The sequence below is a fragment of the Oryza brachyantha genome, chromosome 2 (genome assembly GCF_000231095.2).
Source record: "Oryza brachyantha chromosome 2, ObraRS2, whole genome shotgun sequence".
NCBI classification, from domain to species: Eukaryota; Viridiplantae; Streptophyta; class Magnoliopsida; order Poales; family Poaceae; genus Oryza; species Oryza brachyantha.
In genome coordinates, this window is record NC_023164.2 from 5,623,968 (window position 1) to 5,640,646 (window position 16,679).

Sequence of the window (16,679 nt, forward strand, 5' to 3'; positions counted from 1 at the left end):
AAAGCCAAAATAAGGCAATAGTGAGAGAGAATATTTGACCCGAGAAAGCTTCAGAATACGTACCAGCTGATCTACAGGGCGATCTCAAAGATTCTAAGCTTTTCTTTTCCTTTCAAAAAAGGTGATCCATAGGCCCTATTGAAATCATACACATGGCATAAATGATGCGCTGTCATGTAAAATTATAGACACACGCACAACAGGGGCACACAGCATATGCTAGCGACTGCATATATGTAGCTTTATATATACATATTATTTTCTTAATTTCGAAATTGTTATAGAAAAGGGGAAAATCCTTTCATGTTAAAAAGGAAAAAGAAATGCTTACGGCCCGCACGCGTAGGCAGGCCATCATTTTTTCTCAGTAATATATGCTCTCATATTTTCTCTTCTACTTCTACGTACAAGTTAAAATTTAAATTTCTAATCTTAACTTTGAAGTTGAATTTAAGGGTTTGTTTATGTAGTTTATTTTTTAACCTCTTACCTTATAGATCGCTAAAAACACGTATATAAAAACTCTATTCATAAATTACTTGTTATTTACAAATATGTTATTTATCTTTTTCTTAAAAACCAAACGATTAAACATACATATTGTCGTTTTTCTCCAATAATTAATTTTTATTGAATCCAGTCTCTACATGAATTAATTCATGCCGTCCTAAGAAATCAAAGACAGACAGACTGGGAATTGAATTCGTCAGAGCTGTCAAAATCTAGCTGGGAGAGAATTTGTCACCAAAGTGCCGGCCGGCCGGATCAGCTAGGGTCGTTTTTCATGAGAATGTGTGATGTGCAAGGTCGGCAGCTCCTACCCTATAAATACTAGCTTTTTTCCCCAATAACAAACCAAGCAAGCAATTCAGCAAAGCCATCTACTGCTAGCTATACTGAACTCCTGTAGTATACTACCCTAGTGACACACACATACATATATACACACAGTGGCATTAGAGCTAGCTAGAGCAGAGATCATCTTCTCCATATTTGTAGGGGAAAAAAATGGCCAACGATTCCTTGGCTACAGGGCGTGTGATCGGCGATGTCCTGGACCCCTTCGTCAGCACTGTCGACCTCACTGTCGTGTATGGCGGCGGTGCCGACGACAGCATGCCAGTTATTAGCGGCGTTGAGCTTCGTGCGCCGGCGGTCGAGGATAGACCGGCGGTCGAGGTTGGGGGAGATGATCTTCGCGTCGCATACACTCTGGTGATAATTAAACTCTCTAGCTAGCTAAATTCGATATCGATCATAGTTAATGTTCATATAGATATATTCAGGCGTGTTCTTCTTCTTTTGCGATTCTGAAGTGTGTCTTCGTTTCGGAACTGGATTCTCTGACGTAACTGTTGCGTGGTTGCATGTACTATGTTGACATGTGGGCCATAGAAAGGATCCGGTTATGCCTCAAATGCATATGCAGTTATATCAGAGGATCTGGTTTCCTCGGTTTCATGGATGAAATAAGTAATAGATTCTAATAGATTTGTTAATTGATGTGTTGTAGGTGATGGTGGATCCTGATGCCCCTAACCCTAGCAACCCAACCCTGAGGGAGTACCTGCACTGGTGAGCTACCACCCATTAATTAATTAGTTAGCTCTGTAGCTAGCTTTTGTACCTTCACTACGCATGCACTGCAGCTGTGAGCTATGCACACGTGCGCATGCAATGGTGCAACATCAATGCAACGACACGAGATATCGTTTGCCAGTTGCAAATTGCAGTACATATGTGTAGGTTGCGAGCATCTCTCTATATATAGATGTATATATGCACATAGAATGCATGCAGCACGCGTGTCTCAGCTATAGATATATATCTTCCAAACGTGTGCTGGCCACGCGATTAATTGATGATCGATCGATCAGCCCATATATGGAATATACTCGCATGCATATATAGTTTTCATCCATGTTGTACACAGCTAGCTGTATTATCGCTGATCTCGATCGGTCCATGAAACAATTTATGTCCATGCATGCATGCAGGATGGTGACTGACATCCCAGCGTCAACCGATGCTACATACGGTACGTCGCATACATTCCCTCTTAACATCCTATATGTGTACACACACATTAACTTGTACACATACATACTAACACTATTTAGATTTATATAAATACTAATAATAAATCTAGACATATATATATACAGAGTGATATATATTTATTAGTAGATAAATCTAGACATAGACATATCTAGCTAATTAAAAAGTTTTATAATAATTAGTAACTAGATGAGATATATGGATAGATATGAAGTGATCGAATGCAAATATATGGGATGGGATGGGCAGGGAGGGAGGTGGTGTGCTACGAGAGGCCGAACCCGGCGACGGGGATCCACAGGATGGTGGTGGTGCTGTTCCGGCAGCTGGGGAGGGAGACGGTGTACGCGCCGCCGGTGCGCCACAACTTCAGCACCAGGGCCTTCGCCCGCCGCTACAACCTCGGCGCCCCCGTCGCCGCCGTCTACTTCAACTGCCAGCGCCAGGCCGGCTCCGGCGGCCGCCGCTTCACCGGCCCCTACGTCTCTCGCCGCCGCCAACAACCCTAATTAACTCATGCATATGATGCATGCATGGTAAACGTACGAATAAACGCTAGCTTGATCATTTCGCATGTTCTACTTGCTTGGTAATTACTCTCCTTGTTAAGAGTGTTGAGAGATCGAGTACGGTACTCGGTCGGTCGCTGTTACTTAAACTAAGTTGTGTAAGTTTGTAGCAAATTATTTCTATATATATATAGCTTGTGGTGTGCGACGACATGTAATACACTATATTGATACACATATACACATAAATTATTATGTGATGTAGTAAACGAATTGAAATGGAATATAATGGATACATGTATTTTATGTATAGATGTGTGTGTACGTGTATATATAATAAATTAAGACATATCATGCGGGTGGCGACAAAGACGCTGGCTTGCTGCACGTAGGACATGCATGGCGCCATCATACATACATATATATATATATATCATCATTGTTGGTTTTGTGTACTCACATACTTATGGATAGCCCACAGTTTAAAAGGATATGATACAACAGGAGTATCGGCCTCAATAAATACATATATGTGTGTTTCTACTGAGATATTAAGGCTTGTTCGAAATGCAAAAAAATTATAGAATTTCACAGGAAATCGTTTATTTCCTCTAAAACTTCACACCCCATCCAAATGAGATCTAGGATGGAATTGTTTCAGTTCATACTCTTAATTTTTCCCTAATTAAATATGCTAAAATAAAAGTGTTCAAGTGGTTGCATATTATATGTGTTTTGAATAGGGATATCATGTTCTTTTCTCACTACAGATTTTTAAGATTTTTGCCTTTTTTTCTCATTACAGTTATATATATGGATAAATAAAATAACACAACATAACGCAACAGAGTTATTTATAACGTTGCACTTAAGCTGAAAAATTTACTTTCCCCAAAGAGTAAGGGTGTGTCACATATATGCATGTCAAGGCAAAATAGATAAGATTCTGCCGCTAGATATATCAATTCTGTAAAGATATGCTCCCTCTATTTTTTTTTATTTGACACCTTTAATTTTTAGGTTTAGATGTGATCATTCGTCTTATTCAAAAAATTGTATAATTATTAACTATTTTGTTGTGATTTAGTTTATTACCGAAGAAACTTAAATCATGACTTATAATTTTTATATATTTGCACAAATTTTTGAACAAGATGAATAGTTAAATGTAGATCCAAAAATTTAACGCCACCAAGTAAAAAAACGAAAGATAGTATATATAAAAAAGGTGCATACCTATATTCGGCTTATAAATAAAAAAAAAGAGAGATATGAGAGGATATATACTTTAATGATGAGATAGCAACATCAAAATGTATCTTAACATTCGGCCGGTCAAATTCTTGTCTCCTTAAATGAGCACCTATGCTTTGAGCTGACTAAGCAGATTAAATTAATTAATTAATAATACATCATCATACATATTATATATATGGGGTCATCTTACTTCAGCAATCATCTCCTTTTTTTTTCCCACCAAAAGAACGTGCATTTAAAGGCCACGGAGAATCTAGGATGTGCACTGTTTTCTTATTCGATGTTATATTGACTCTTGCATCTACATTGGAATACTCGTCTTATTTATTTTTTAAAAAAAATGTAAAATTAAGTCATGATTATAGTTTCTTTAATAATAAATCAAATCCTAACAAAAATAGGTAAAATATATATAATTCTTTAAATAAGATATATTATCAAAGATATAAAAGAATCAACGACACATACTACCTACCTTAATATAGGAATGACATTATACTACATTTTATAAATAATACTAGATGATCAATGTAATGACGGGTCGAGCAAGCTCGTGGAAGGCATGGATGAGTGACCTTTCTTGGGTGAAGCTGCTTGCCGAGGATATTGTTATATAACCATGCCACCGGTTTACACCTTGAAGTCAGGAGGGAGGTGCAGTGCTCGATCTATGTGGTTATTTAGCAGTCAACTAATAGTCAATTAATGAAAAAGATAGGGAACCAAAACAAAAATTAGGGGTATATACAAGGAGTAGACAAATCTCAAGGGAATGGAAATAACAGCTAAAATTTTAGGTACATGGAAGGGATTCTCTCAAAAGTAAAACATTTACATACCCAGGTTTAGATATATATATATGTCCCAACTCTCACGAATAAATAGATGTTTAGGCTACTGCAAGTACACAAAAAACACAAAAGTACTTTCTCCGTTTTATGTTATAAGATTTTCTGGATTTATCTAGATTCAACCATATATCCATGTATATGTTTTGTATATATGTCTAGACTTACTAGTATATATATGAATATAGGCAGATCAAAAAATCTTATAATATAAAACGAAGAAAATACTATTTATATGCGATCTTATCTGTACATAGAACAGGATAGTTATTGTTGTTCAACATGCGGCGCTTGTCTAACCTAGGCTCCTCACGTGCAAATTAAGACGGAAGATGAACAATAGTGTTTCTCTCCTATTTTTGTATGAAACAGGATTTATTGTGGAAAATATTGAATATAGAGGAATACGATGATCTATTGCATATTGCAATGACCCTCGTGGTTGTATTTATAGCGTACACAGGAGATAAAAACTTAAAGTATAGGATAAATATTCTATCGTATCTCTCTAGGATTTTATCTTTATCTCTAGAAAATTTCTATTAAACTTTGTTATAGCTAACCATATGTATCTATATTTCTAACATTCCCCCTCAGTCGTAACGAGAGCAAAGTGAACGTTTGCGACTAGATTTGAAATCTTGTGTTTTACCATCTTCTCTTATTTGTTTCTCCACCATCAATTGCATCTTTAATAGTTTGATGGATAGACCTCCACCTCAGTGACTATGTCTCTTTCTGTGTCATCTCGGTCCTCCACCTTAGTGACTGTATCTCCTTCTGTGTCATCCCTTGTCTCTCGCTCCTCTATTTCATCCCATAGTCATAGGTTAAGTGTCATGGATAATAGTGATGACATATACGCTTTTGACTAGGAGTTGTCGAGGATGATTTGTTGTAATTTCTATCGAGATAGCCGATCATATGGTAGCCTGGTCGTTGTAGATATGGCAGTTGATGTAGCCGCATACAGCCGAAGGCGAGAAACAAAATTGGAGACGGAGTTGCGATCATAGATGATGCAGCGTGCAGATGTCAGGATGCCATTGGAAGCGTCTTTGCATATTTTAGAGGATGCCCTTGGGCCATCTTACAGATGTCAGAGAACACTGTTGATATCAGGTCACCAATTTTTTGTTGAACTTTGTACGTCGTTTAGGAGATCATCACCGTAGTGATGCCATGTTGCAACATGAATATTCATCGTTATGGACGAAGCGACGTCGTGTTGTTCCCATGTTGATGTAGACCATTGGCGGTATTATTTCAATGCATGTTGATGGCGGACATGGAGGACTCAGTGAAGATGTCAACTGCTTGATGTAGTGCTTGCTTGTTGGTTGATCGATGTCGCTGCACCTCTGCTTCTATCGCTAGAATTTAGGGATTTTGTAACTAGAAGAAACTAATCTAATACTAAATATTGATAGAAGTATAATCTAATCTATAGATGATTCAGGGTAGCTAGAAAAAATTGATCTAATACTAACCTATGATAGCTAATCGATGCGACATCCCAGGGAGATTCATGGAGAAATCATCTCCCCCGGGCGGCACGGGCGAAAGTTATGGCAACCAAAGATCTAATGGCGTTAGTCTATGGCTCTGATACCATGTGAAAAATATTGAATAGAGAGAAATACTATGATCTATTGTATATTGCACTGATCCTCGTGGATGTATTTATACGTACATAGGAAATAGATACTTGGAGTACAGGATAAATATTCTATCGTATCTCTTTTTATCTTTATCTCTAGAGTTTCTATTGGACTCTTTTATATCTAATCGGATGTATCTATATCTCTAACACCTAGAGCGAGCGGCATTGAATGCCCATCTACAAGACTACAACAACATATCCACTTTTTAGCTCTATATACATTGTGCTTCCAACTCGAGATATGACACATGATGTATCACTTGCACCACAACTAGTAAAAGACCAAAAGTTCTTAGATGTTATTCACCCTTAGTCTTTGTATTGTCTATAAGAAAAAGAAAAAGATAAAGTGGATCTTAGTAAAAACAAACCCCACAGATACAAAGCATATGGGTGCTCTTAGGTCATTAGATTATACCGGTGAAGGATAGGACACATAGGCCCATTCGGCACACCAGTTGAGTTATCTAGATCCCCTCATTTTCTAAACTGCTAAATAGTATATTTTTTATAAAATTTTTTAATAGAAAAGTTGCTTAAAATCATATTAATCTATTTTATATTTTTTTATAATTAATAATTAATTAATCATATACTAATCTTCTAATATATTTTCTACGCTGGATAACTTATCTTATCACCCAACACCGAATACGGCCATAGATAGAGCTATAGTATTATTGTCGACTATGTCTTAAGTGAAATTTATGGTTAAATTGTTTAAATAACGAATATGATAGTACAAATTTAGCACATTTTAGCGTATTCAATAATAGCGAATCAATCCATCCCTGGTAGGACCCTTTCTCTATCCATACTCCATACCGAGTAGAATCTTCACATGCCTCTATGTACCCAATCACCCAAATGCTTCCGCACCTATTCCTATTGTCAAATCTATACTATTATAAAAAGCGGTAACGATTCTGCCGGGATTTTTCGTCCGTCATCCTCCTGGGCCGACCAATCGCGCGTGGGCTGCTACACGTGGGCCGGGCGCTTTCTCCTGGCCTTGTTTGCCTACGATATTGGTACGTCGTCTACTTGGACCAACCAGACGCACGTGGGCTGCCGTGCGTGGGCCGATCAAGTCGTTTTCTCTCGGCGTCGTGGATGGAAATGAGGACGAGTGATGCGACTGCGTGCGTGGCCCACTGGATGAGGAGGCTGGTAGATCGATCCGATCGGTCTCTTTTTCTCTTTTTCTCTTTTTTATTGCTTAAATAGATGATATTAATGAAAATTCAACGGTCCAAATTTATTTGATCACTATCCATTCATCCGGACTCTGATTAATATAAACTTAAACTCTATTTTATACTACTCGATAAACCCTACGCGTCCACAGTCTCCAATCGTCGATTTTTTTATTACTTAAATAGATGATATTAATATATATCCAACTATCTAAATTTATTCGATCACTATCAATTCATCCAGACTGTGATTAATACAAACTTAAAGTCTATTTCGTACTACACGACGAACCCAAAGCGTGCACTGTCTCCGATCATCGATTTCAGGAATGGTATAAAAGTTAAGTTCTTTTACACCTCCTATTAATTGTTGTCAAAAAAACCATATTTGAACACACGGGTATTACAACTTAGCTACAATATCTTGAGGAAACTGCGATGGCGGTCTTGTCTTTCTTAACTTCGGTTCATGACAGGTAAGTCATCGTCTTCTACTGTGTTTCTGTTTTTTACGATGATGTCTACTTTAGAATTTAGCACTAAATAGTTGAATTCTTCGTAAAATAAAATAATAGTGTTATTTCCGTCCAGTTTTCTCTCTATATTTGAAACTGTCTGTTTTCCATGTTAAAAAATTCAAGTTTAAATGCAAAACCAAAAAAAAAGAATTACAAATGTAGGCAATCGAGCATCTTTTATAACTTTCTAATTTGTTTAAGCCCATTGTAACATATAGGTATTTTGCTAGTAATACTCAAATCCAATTTCAGACGAAATAGGCAGAGCCCCGAAACAGCGAGCGAAACGAGAAGAGAAAAAAAAAAGCAAAATCCAAAAAACACGCGATGAAAACGAGTCGTAAGACGTGCGAATTTCATCCAAAACTTAAATAACTCTCGGAAACAAAACCTCGCACGAGTCCTCACACCTCAGTCGTGACGTCACGAACGACTCCTCCCCCACCCCACCCCCATAACACCGTCGACCTGCTGGAGGGAAGAAGCCCAACGCAACCTGCAAAAGCCGCCGCGACGAAGCGAGCCGTCCAAGCAACCACCACCTGCCCCCTCTCTCGCTCTCGTCTCGCTTCCCGATGGATCGCGGCCGGCTCGCCGTGCTCTCCGCCCACCTCGCCGGGGAGGCGGACTCCGCGGCTGCGGCGGCGGCGGGGGGGCTGGAGAGGTTGGTGGTTTCGTCGTCGGCGGCGGCGGGGGCGGGGGCGACTCCACCTGGGGCGCGCGGCGGCGCGCTCGCGGTGGTGGACGGGAGGACGGGGAGGAGGTATGAGGTGAAGGTGTCCGAGGAGGGGACCGTGCGCGCCACCGATTTCAAGAAGGTGCTTGCTTTGCTCTGCGTTCTTACGGCGTGCTATGCCGTGCCGCGATCTGCGGTGTATTTGGGGAATTCGGGATTTTTGGGCGGCGGTGGATCAATCTGAGTCCCTGTGGATTCGGGATTGTGCTCCACTGTCTGTATACGATGGGCCGAGCTGACTTCTCGCTTCAGTAATTTTCGCTCGTTAGTTCCAAGATTGTGATTGGGTAACAAAGCAATGTGCAAAGTTTCTCACCTCTGGACAAATCATCAGTTTAGTTCCTTAAATTGTACTACATAATGGATATCGTTGGGGGCGATTTCCAGTTGTTACTGTTAGTCTGGTTGACTTAGATGGAGATCGGTATATGCTTGGTTGCTTACAGTTTGTGTCATTTACCACTTCTAGTGCTTGCAGGCGACCGCACAGTTCTAGTAAAATTATTGCTTGTGAGCGAACTAGAAGGAAGTCAACAAATTTTTAGTTGATTCTGCCACATGTTATGATGCCTTCGCTAAATGAGATCAGCTTGAACGTGACAAAATTGTTCTCTTTGGTTAATTGTTGCAGATTACCACTGGAAAGGATGACAAGGGTCTTAAGATTTATGATCCTGGTTATCTCAACACAGCTCCAGTTCGTTCGTCCATCTGCTACATCGATGGGGATGAGGGAATTCTTCGTTACAGGGGATATCCGATTGAAGAGTTGGCTGAAAGCAGTTCCTTTGTTGAGGTGGCCTACCTCTTGAGTAAGTGGTTTGCACCTTGGTTTGCTCTTTAATGTAAGTGTAGTTTTGCTGCTGAGAACATGTTGCTCTTGCAGTGTACGGAAGTTTGCCTACCCAGAGCCAACTGGCTGGATGGGAGTTTGCAATTTCTCAGCACTCTGCTGTTCCGCAGGGACTCTTGGTATATTTTGTCATCTTTTATTTTGTATAATTGCAGTATATATGGACCTCTTTTTCTGCTTGACTTGTACGTTCAGCTAATAGCTTTGTGCTCTTCTAACGTTGGCAGGACATCATACAATCAATGCCTCATGATGCTCACCCCATGGGTGTCCTTGCCAGTGCAATGAGCACTCTTTCGGTCTTCCATCCAGATGCAAACCCTGCTCTTAGAGTAAGCACTCTCTAAATGCACTCATTGGACCGGTTATTTTTTCACATGATTTCACTTGACATGATAGAATCAGCCAAAATTTGAATTAATAATAGCAGCATTGTGCATTCACCAGCTATTATATTTAACAATTTGTTGTTGCTAATGACACGTTCCACTTATGTAGGGTCAAGACCTTTACAAATCGAAGCAGGCTAGGGATAAGCAGATTGTGCGAGTGCTTGGGAAGGTATGTCTAAGAAACACCCTATTTCTTGATTTAGCAAAGTGAATTATAGGATGATTTCCCAGCTTAATGATATGCCCTGTCTGGTTCATAGAAAATAGCTAGAGATATTTGTTTTGATGGTCATGATGCAGATCACAATGATACTGTTTGGCAATAAACTTGATTTTCTGTGTCTGTTATTCTATACAGGCACCAACAATTGCAGCTGCAGCCTACTTGAGATTAGCAGGAAGATCTTCTATTCTTCCTACAAATAATCTCTCTTATTCAGAGAACTTTTTATATATGCTAGACTCTTTGTAAGTTACATCACTTATCATCCCCCCCCCCCCCCCACACACACACACAAAAATGTAAATCGCTGTGTAAATCAATTTTGTGAATGACTGTAATACTGATTCATATTCTTTTTCTTTACTGTGGTGCAGGGGTGACAAAACATACAAGCCAAATCCTAGACTTGCTAGGGTTCTAGATATCCTTTTTGTTCTTCATGCTGAACATGAAATGAACTGCTCTACAGCTGCTGCTAGGCACCTTGCTTCAAGGTAAATCATGCCATTCATTTTAACAATTGGGAGTCTGACGTTGCCTGATTATTCATACTGTTTCTACAGTGGTGTTGATGTCTTCACTGCTCTTTCTGGTGCTGTTGGAGCTCTGTATGGTCCCCTGCACGGTGGTGCAAATGAGGTAAACAATATTGAGCAATGCTTGCTTTTGATTCTTGCATTGAACATGCAGTCCTCATTTTACAATCATAGGACCAAGCTTAGAAGTACCAGACACAGTCTATGTACTATATAATTTGTTTTATTAACAATGTCAAATAAAGTCACCTCCTATGTAGAGATAATTTTTATTTAATTGAAAAGTTATTTCTACAGCATTTCTTTCTTTTCTCTAAATCCATTTGTATCATTAGAATTTATTAAGTAATTATTCATATATGATGGACAAGAATTAATGGAATTCCCTAACATGCCAGGCAGTACTTAAAATGTTAAATGAGATTGGAAGTGTGGAAAATATTCCTGATTTCATCGAGGGAGTGAAGAACAGGTGAAAGATAATTCCTACGCTGATTTATATTTTGTGGTGTTAATCATGGAAGCCTTTTTTAGTTGATGAAGTTTATCTTTTGCCTTTTTAAGTATATTTTGGACTTACTATGAGATTTATTTCTTCTTTAGGAAGAGAAAGATGTCAGGCTTTGGGCACCGTGTTTACAAGAATTATGATCCTCGTGCTAAAGTCATCCGAAAGCTAGCAGAGGAGGTATTCTCTATTGTGGGACGGGATCCTCTTATTGAGGTTAGTTATACAGAATTTCATTAGTCAAATATGTTTGGTTTCTGACAACTGCATGTAACAACCTTCATTCAGTTAGTATAATATTTTATTAATGTTCTGTTCCTGCCATAGGATTCTAAATGACTTTTAACTTAGGAACCTGAAGCATTCTTTGCGAAACAGTAGAATAAAAGGTTTATCTTTTTTTCAATGAATCAATAAAAATATTACACTTTGTGTAACACGTGAGATTGATGGAATACTTCTGATTAGTTTCTTTCTGGATCTGAAAATGTTGAATAAACACTAACAGAAACTTCTAGCAATGACTTATTGTTCACAATCCATCCATGAATGAACTACTTTGTGTAACACATTGAGATTGACGGAATACTTCTGATTAGTTTATTTCTGGATCTGAAAATGTTGAATAAACACAAACAGAAACTTACTAACAATGCCTTACAGTTCAAATCCTTTTTCTGTTGTACATGAGAAAGTGACATGTATTTTTAAAGAACTATGCTGCATATCTTTTCAGTCAGGAGATGAAAACATACTAAATGATGTTTGCGTAGAACTACTCATTCATAGACAAGCCACCAGGACAACAAAAACTATTTTACCTATTATTGTCCTTCAGGATTTTGTATACCAAACATATGGGACGTTGATGATTGATTTCACTCGGTTTCTTTATCCACAATTCCACATGTACTTCACATATTTAGTACTGCTATTGCAGAAAATCTTTGATATTCGATAACAAATAAACATGAGGTTAACAAAGCTATATTGTCAAAAGGTTCAGCAATTGTTCTGTGTAGTTGCGGTCTACCTGCACAAGTGCTACAAGAAATATCTATGCACATTCTGGTTTCTAGCTTTGATATTTTGATCCATCGTACTAGAGTAATCCCGAGAACTATTAGGATCATGTTCTATCCATTCCATAATACTTGAAATTGATCGATTAATCTGGAAAAGTTCATCGGAAAAACAAATTATCAAGCGGGCTATAATTAACACTCTTCAAGGTTTGATGCTGTTACACTTTTGTTAACTACCCTGTTTTGTCAACCAGACCTTTTCCTTATTACAAAGCCTACTAGAAGTATTTTCTGTTCTTGAAGTAGGATTCTGAGATCATCTATGAGCAACCCTGCAACTGCAATAATGCTTTGACAAATCCAATACACCTTTGTATTGGTTTCTAATGCCATGCTAGGTTGCTGTTGCATTGGAGAAGGCAGCATTGTCAGATGATTATTTTGTCAAGAGGAAGCTCTATCCAAATGTGGACTTCTACTCTGGTTTAATATATAGGTACATCAGTGGGAAAGCTGTTTTTATTTCCCCTCCTTTTTGTTATTGCAGATTTGTAGTAGTTAATTGAGATTGTGTTGGTTCAGGGCAATGGGATTCCCTACAGAATTCTTTCCGGTTCTGTTTGCAATTCCTCGCATGGCTGGTTGGTTAGCACATTGGAAAGAGTCACTCGATGATCCTGACACCAAGATTATGAGGCCTCAGCAGGTCAGTGATAAGCAAACAAATTTGCATCTAATGTTTTTTTTCCATAACATGAATTCAAGATAAATCATGAATTATGATTACTCCTCTTTGATCAACCGAACATTTAGATTTTCTCACCAATCAATATTGAGCCAACCTGGAGCCATTGTTATTCAGTGCCATGACTGTGTAGTGATGGGGAATAAATAGTTATATGCTCTTTTTCCTTTGAATATCATATGGTTTGGCTGCTGTACTTTTGGCTACAAACAATTAGTGTTGGGGTATTTTATGACCATGGCAACCTTGTGATGCAGAAGTCAATGAACAAAGCCTAATTCTCTTGATAACCTTCTATACATTCATCACTTCGTTGGGTGCTATAGTAGTATAGATCATTCTTTGGTACATTCCAAAGTGCTACCAGGCCAATTAATTGCTTTTTATATATTTGATTTGATTCATGCAATACATGATGTAAAATAATTAAAGATGTGGTGCTACTGAGTTAGTTGGCCAGATTTTCCTTTCTCCATAGGGATGGGCACCAGTTGGCCCACGGATAATCCGTGGCCAGTTCTATTTCAAATAAATGAACTAATTTTATTTTTGAGATCTCAAAAGTAAAAAACTTAGTTTATTTATTTGAACTAAAGCTGGCCATGGATTACCCACGGGCTGACCAGTGCCCATCCCTATCCAAGCATTCATTGGTTAACGATGGCTTGCTCTTGTTCAGGTATACACTGGTGTTTGGCTGAGGCATTACACACCTGTGAGAGAACGAGTGCCAGCAAGCCAGAACGAGCAGCTCGGCCAGATTGCTACCTCTAACGCAACAAGGCGTCGGCGTGCAGGTTCTGCACTGTAAGATAGTTTCAAGGCACAACCTCCATCGTACACAATAAAACAAAGCTTCATCCCTGTGTCGAGATACAACCTCTGGTGCACACAATAAAGCAAGCTTCATCCCCTGTGCTAACAAAGTCTATATCTGCATGAATCCGGGTGCTGTAAATCTGACGTTGTCGCGTATCTATGGGTAATAATGCCACCAGAGCACTGCACCTTTGTCATGTGAATCTGGAGCATGAGTAATGCGTCGTAGCCGTGCTCATCGTGCCCAATGCACACTTGTGTATCTTGACCTCTCCGAAACATGGAGGATGAAAGGATATCACTGTGCAGAAACTATAAAAAATGCAATCTTTTAAGAAGATTTTCCACTTCAATCAATCATGTCAATTTATCAAGTTTATTGGTTGCATCACAATGTGCAATCTTGCATTGTCAGTTGTCCGGTCTGGTATCTGTCGGATGTTTAACCCAGTTCTTTTTGTCTGGTCGGATGATGAGGGTAAAAATATGGATTAGTTATTACAAAACTGAGAAGGTTGTTTTAAAATACTATTTAAAGAACTTCTGTATAGCTTATTTTTTAAAAAACCAGGTGATAGACAATAATCTTACGGAGGAAAAGAATGGAGCTTGCCACGGCCTACGCCGCCTCGATACGCGATACGGCGATACCGGATTCCTACGCCGCTTCGATACGCTGATACGGATAAGTGATACGGTGATACCAGGATTATAACGTTTTTCAATAAATATGGATACAGAGATACGCGAATATATATATATATATATAAATTAAAAATACAATAATTTTGAATGTGGAATATGAAAAAAAATTGACAGCACAAACACAACTGCACAACATTTTCAAGATAGCATTCACCAAATCACCAATGCATAAATCAGTATAAAAAATCTCCTGAACCACTCTCCTAGTACTATCAGTACGGCTGCTAGCACTACCCCTAACATTTATGCTATTACTTCTAAAATCAATTTAATCTACCAAAGTAGATAGCAATCTACTGAGAAATGGTGAATTGAAACATGCAGATCAAACTTGGAGGGGGATTTATTTACCTCAACGTCGTCGGAGGGCGGGATTGGGACGCTTGGCTGGCCACTCGGGAAGTCACGCAGAGGATGGGCAGTGGTGCACCAGGCACGGCGCCGGTTGCTTGCAGCGGCGAGGCGGCGCGAACACAGCGCATGCGGCGGCACAACGATGGAGATCAAGAGAGAAGCTGCGACCTGCAAGCCTGCGACTGCGAGTGGGATTGGGAGAAGAAGTGGCGGAGGAGAGGGAAGAGGACGGGGTCGCGATGCCGGCCGTCGGCAGCTCGGCGCTTGCCGCTGGCGGCGGCGAGGCCGCGGCGCTGCGAGGAGTGCGAGCCTGCGATGGGGGAGGCGATGCGTGCGGCGGCGGGAGTCTCGTGTGCGTAGGTTTTGTTATTTAGGGTTTCCGTATCCATACCGTATTCTGTTGTATCGGAGCCGTATCCGTGTTTATTTTAATTATTTGATAAAGGAAAAAATAAGGGATACGTATCTAGTCGTATCCCGCGCGTATCCATATCCGGAGGCGTATCGGATACGGTTACGCCGCTGACGTATCCAGGCAGCATTGGCCACGGCTTGGCAATCTTAACTGATAGTACTTCAGGAATTTTGATATTTTCACAGCCATCTTTTCATTTCTGCTCATACATATATAAGCCAAAATTTAAATTTTCAACGCTAAATTTAGAGTAGATTTCGAGATTTTTTTAATTATATTTTATTTTTCAGTCTTAACTTTTATATCGTTGAGAATATGTATCTAAAAGTTTTATTCATAAATCATGTTTTAGTTAGAAATATGCCGCCAAACAATCAAACAAACATCCTTTTAGCTCTTTTATAAAACCTCATGTTTCATTTGCAAATATGCCGCCAAAAAAACATCCGTTTGACTGTTTTATAAAACTTATTTTAAAAATATTGCGTCAAGGAACTACAACTAGAAATGGGCCCAGCCACATGACTGTTTGCTATTAGATGTGCCCCACCATTATTTAATCCTTTGAGTCCGTTCTTATATCAGATCCAAAGCTTACGCCGCCGAGATGTTATACCTTAGTGTTAGATCTTTTAGTGCTAAGGTCGGTTTTATATTTTGCCAGTTTTTTTTATTTGGTTGAAGTTTTTTCCTGCTTTATTATTAAAATAAGTTTTTAGAAAGGGCAAAAAAAAAATCAAAATTCCAGCTAGTACTTGGTAGTGGAATTCCCTTGGTATCATGGTTGCAGTTTTGATGATTCAAGAACCACATGGTTTGTCTGCTGACGATGGGCTATGCCACAGCTCTGCTTGGGCCTGGTTCTCAATATTAGCCCAGATAGAGAAGCTTCTCACAGAACGCATGGCATCATCTTCCTGCATTTTTTTTATATTTTGGTCCTTTTAAGAAACTTATTTTGCAAATAGACCCTAAAAAACTTATTGCACAAATAATTTTTTTTTACCACGCCAACGTTATTGGCGCTGTCGTTGTATAGAACGGTGCCAATGATATTGGTGTTATCCTCCTGCCACACGAGCCCAACATGATGGCTTGGAGGACGGCGCTAACATATTGGCTCCGTCCTATACAATGATAACGTCAATGACGTTGGCGTGGTAAAAAAAATTTATTTATACAATAATTTTTTTATAAATCTATTTAAAAAATAAGTTTCTTAAAAGGACCAAACTGGTAAAGATCCAGTCATCTTCGGCTCACCACTCTTCACTAAACTAGTCTGTGAGGTTTTGGCATGTCATTGTCTGCAATTGCCT

The 16,679-nt window shown here is 39.1% G+C and overlaps 2 protein-coding genes across 2 annotated transcripts; both read left to right on the plus strand.

The window, feature by feature from the left end:
* The first annotated feature begins 1,008 nt into the window (after positions 1-1,008).
* LOC102712966 (protein RICE FLOWERING LOCUS T 1-like) lies at positions 1,009-2,567 on the plus strand. The gene is made up of 4 exons (XM_006648415.1): positions 1,009-1,215; positions 1,514-1,575; positions 1,998-2,038; positions 2,308-2,567. The coding sequence occupies exons 1-4, from the start codon at positions 1,009-1,011 to the stop codon at positions 2,565-2,567; spliced, it is 570 nt and encodes a 189-aa protein (XP_006648478.1).
* A 5,959-nt stretch (positions 2,568-8,526) lies between these two features.
* Positions 8,527-14,239, plus strand: LOC102713244 (citrate synthase, glyoxysomal-like). Its single transcript, XM_015833889.2, has 13 exons — positions 8,527-8,867; positions 9,417-9,597; positions 9,672-9,757; positions 9,866-9,970; positions 10,137-10,199; positions 10,389-10,498; positions 10,628-10,747; positions 10,817-10,892; positions 11,188-11,261; positions 11,393-11,513; positions 12,721-12,818; positions 12,905-13,028; positions 13,747-14,239. Exons 1-13 carry the CDS (start codon positions 8,625-8,627, stop codon positions 13,876-13,878), a joined length of 1,533 nt encoding a protein of 510 aa, XP_015689375.2. The 5' UTR covers positions 8,527-8,624; the 3' UTR covers positions 13,879-14,239.
* Positions 14,240-16,679: the final 2,440 nt, after the last annotated feature.

Bases quoted from the DNA above. Each gene is read 5' to 3' on its own strand.
- LOC102712966 (XM_006648415.1), top strand. From the start codon at position 1,009: ATGGCCAACGATTCCTTGGCTACAGGGCGTGTGATCGGCGATGTCCTG. The intron at 1,216-1,513 runs GTGATAATTAAA...GATGTGTTGTAG, and splicing joins TTCGCGTCGCATACACTCTG to GTGATGGTGGATCCTGATGC. The intron at 2,039-2,307 runs GTACGTCGCATA...TGGGATGGGCAG, and splicing joins GTCAACCGATGCTACATACG to GGAGGGAGGTGGTGTGCTAC.
- LOC102713244 (XM_015833889.2), top strand. From the start codon at position 8,625: ATGGATCGCGGCCGGCTCGCCGTGCTCTCCGCCCACCTCGCCGGGGAG. The intron at 8,868-9,416 runs GTGCTTGCTTTG...TAATTGTTGCAG, and splicing joins GCGCCACCGATTTCAAGAAG to ATTACCACTGGAAAGGATGA. The intron at 9,971-10,136 runs GTAAGCACTCTC...CCACTTATGTAG, and splicing joins ATGCAAACCCTGCTCTTAGA to GGTCAAGACCTTTACAAATC.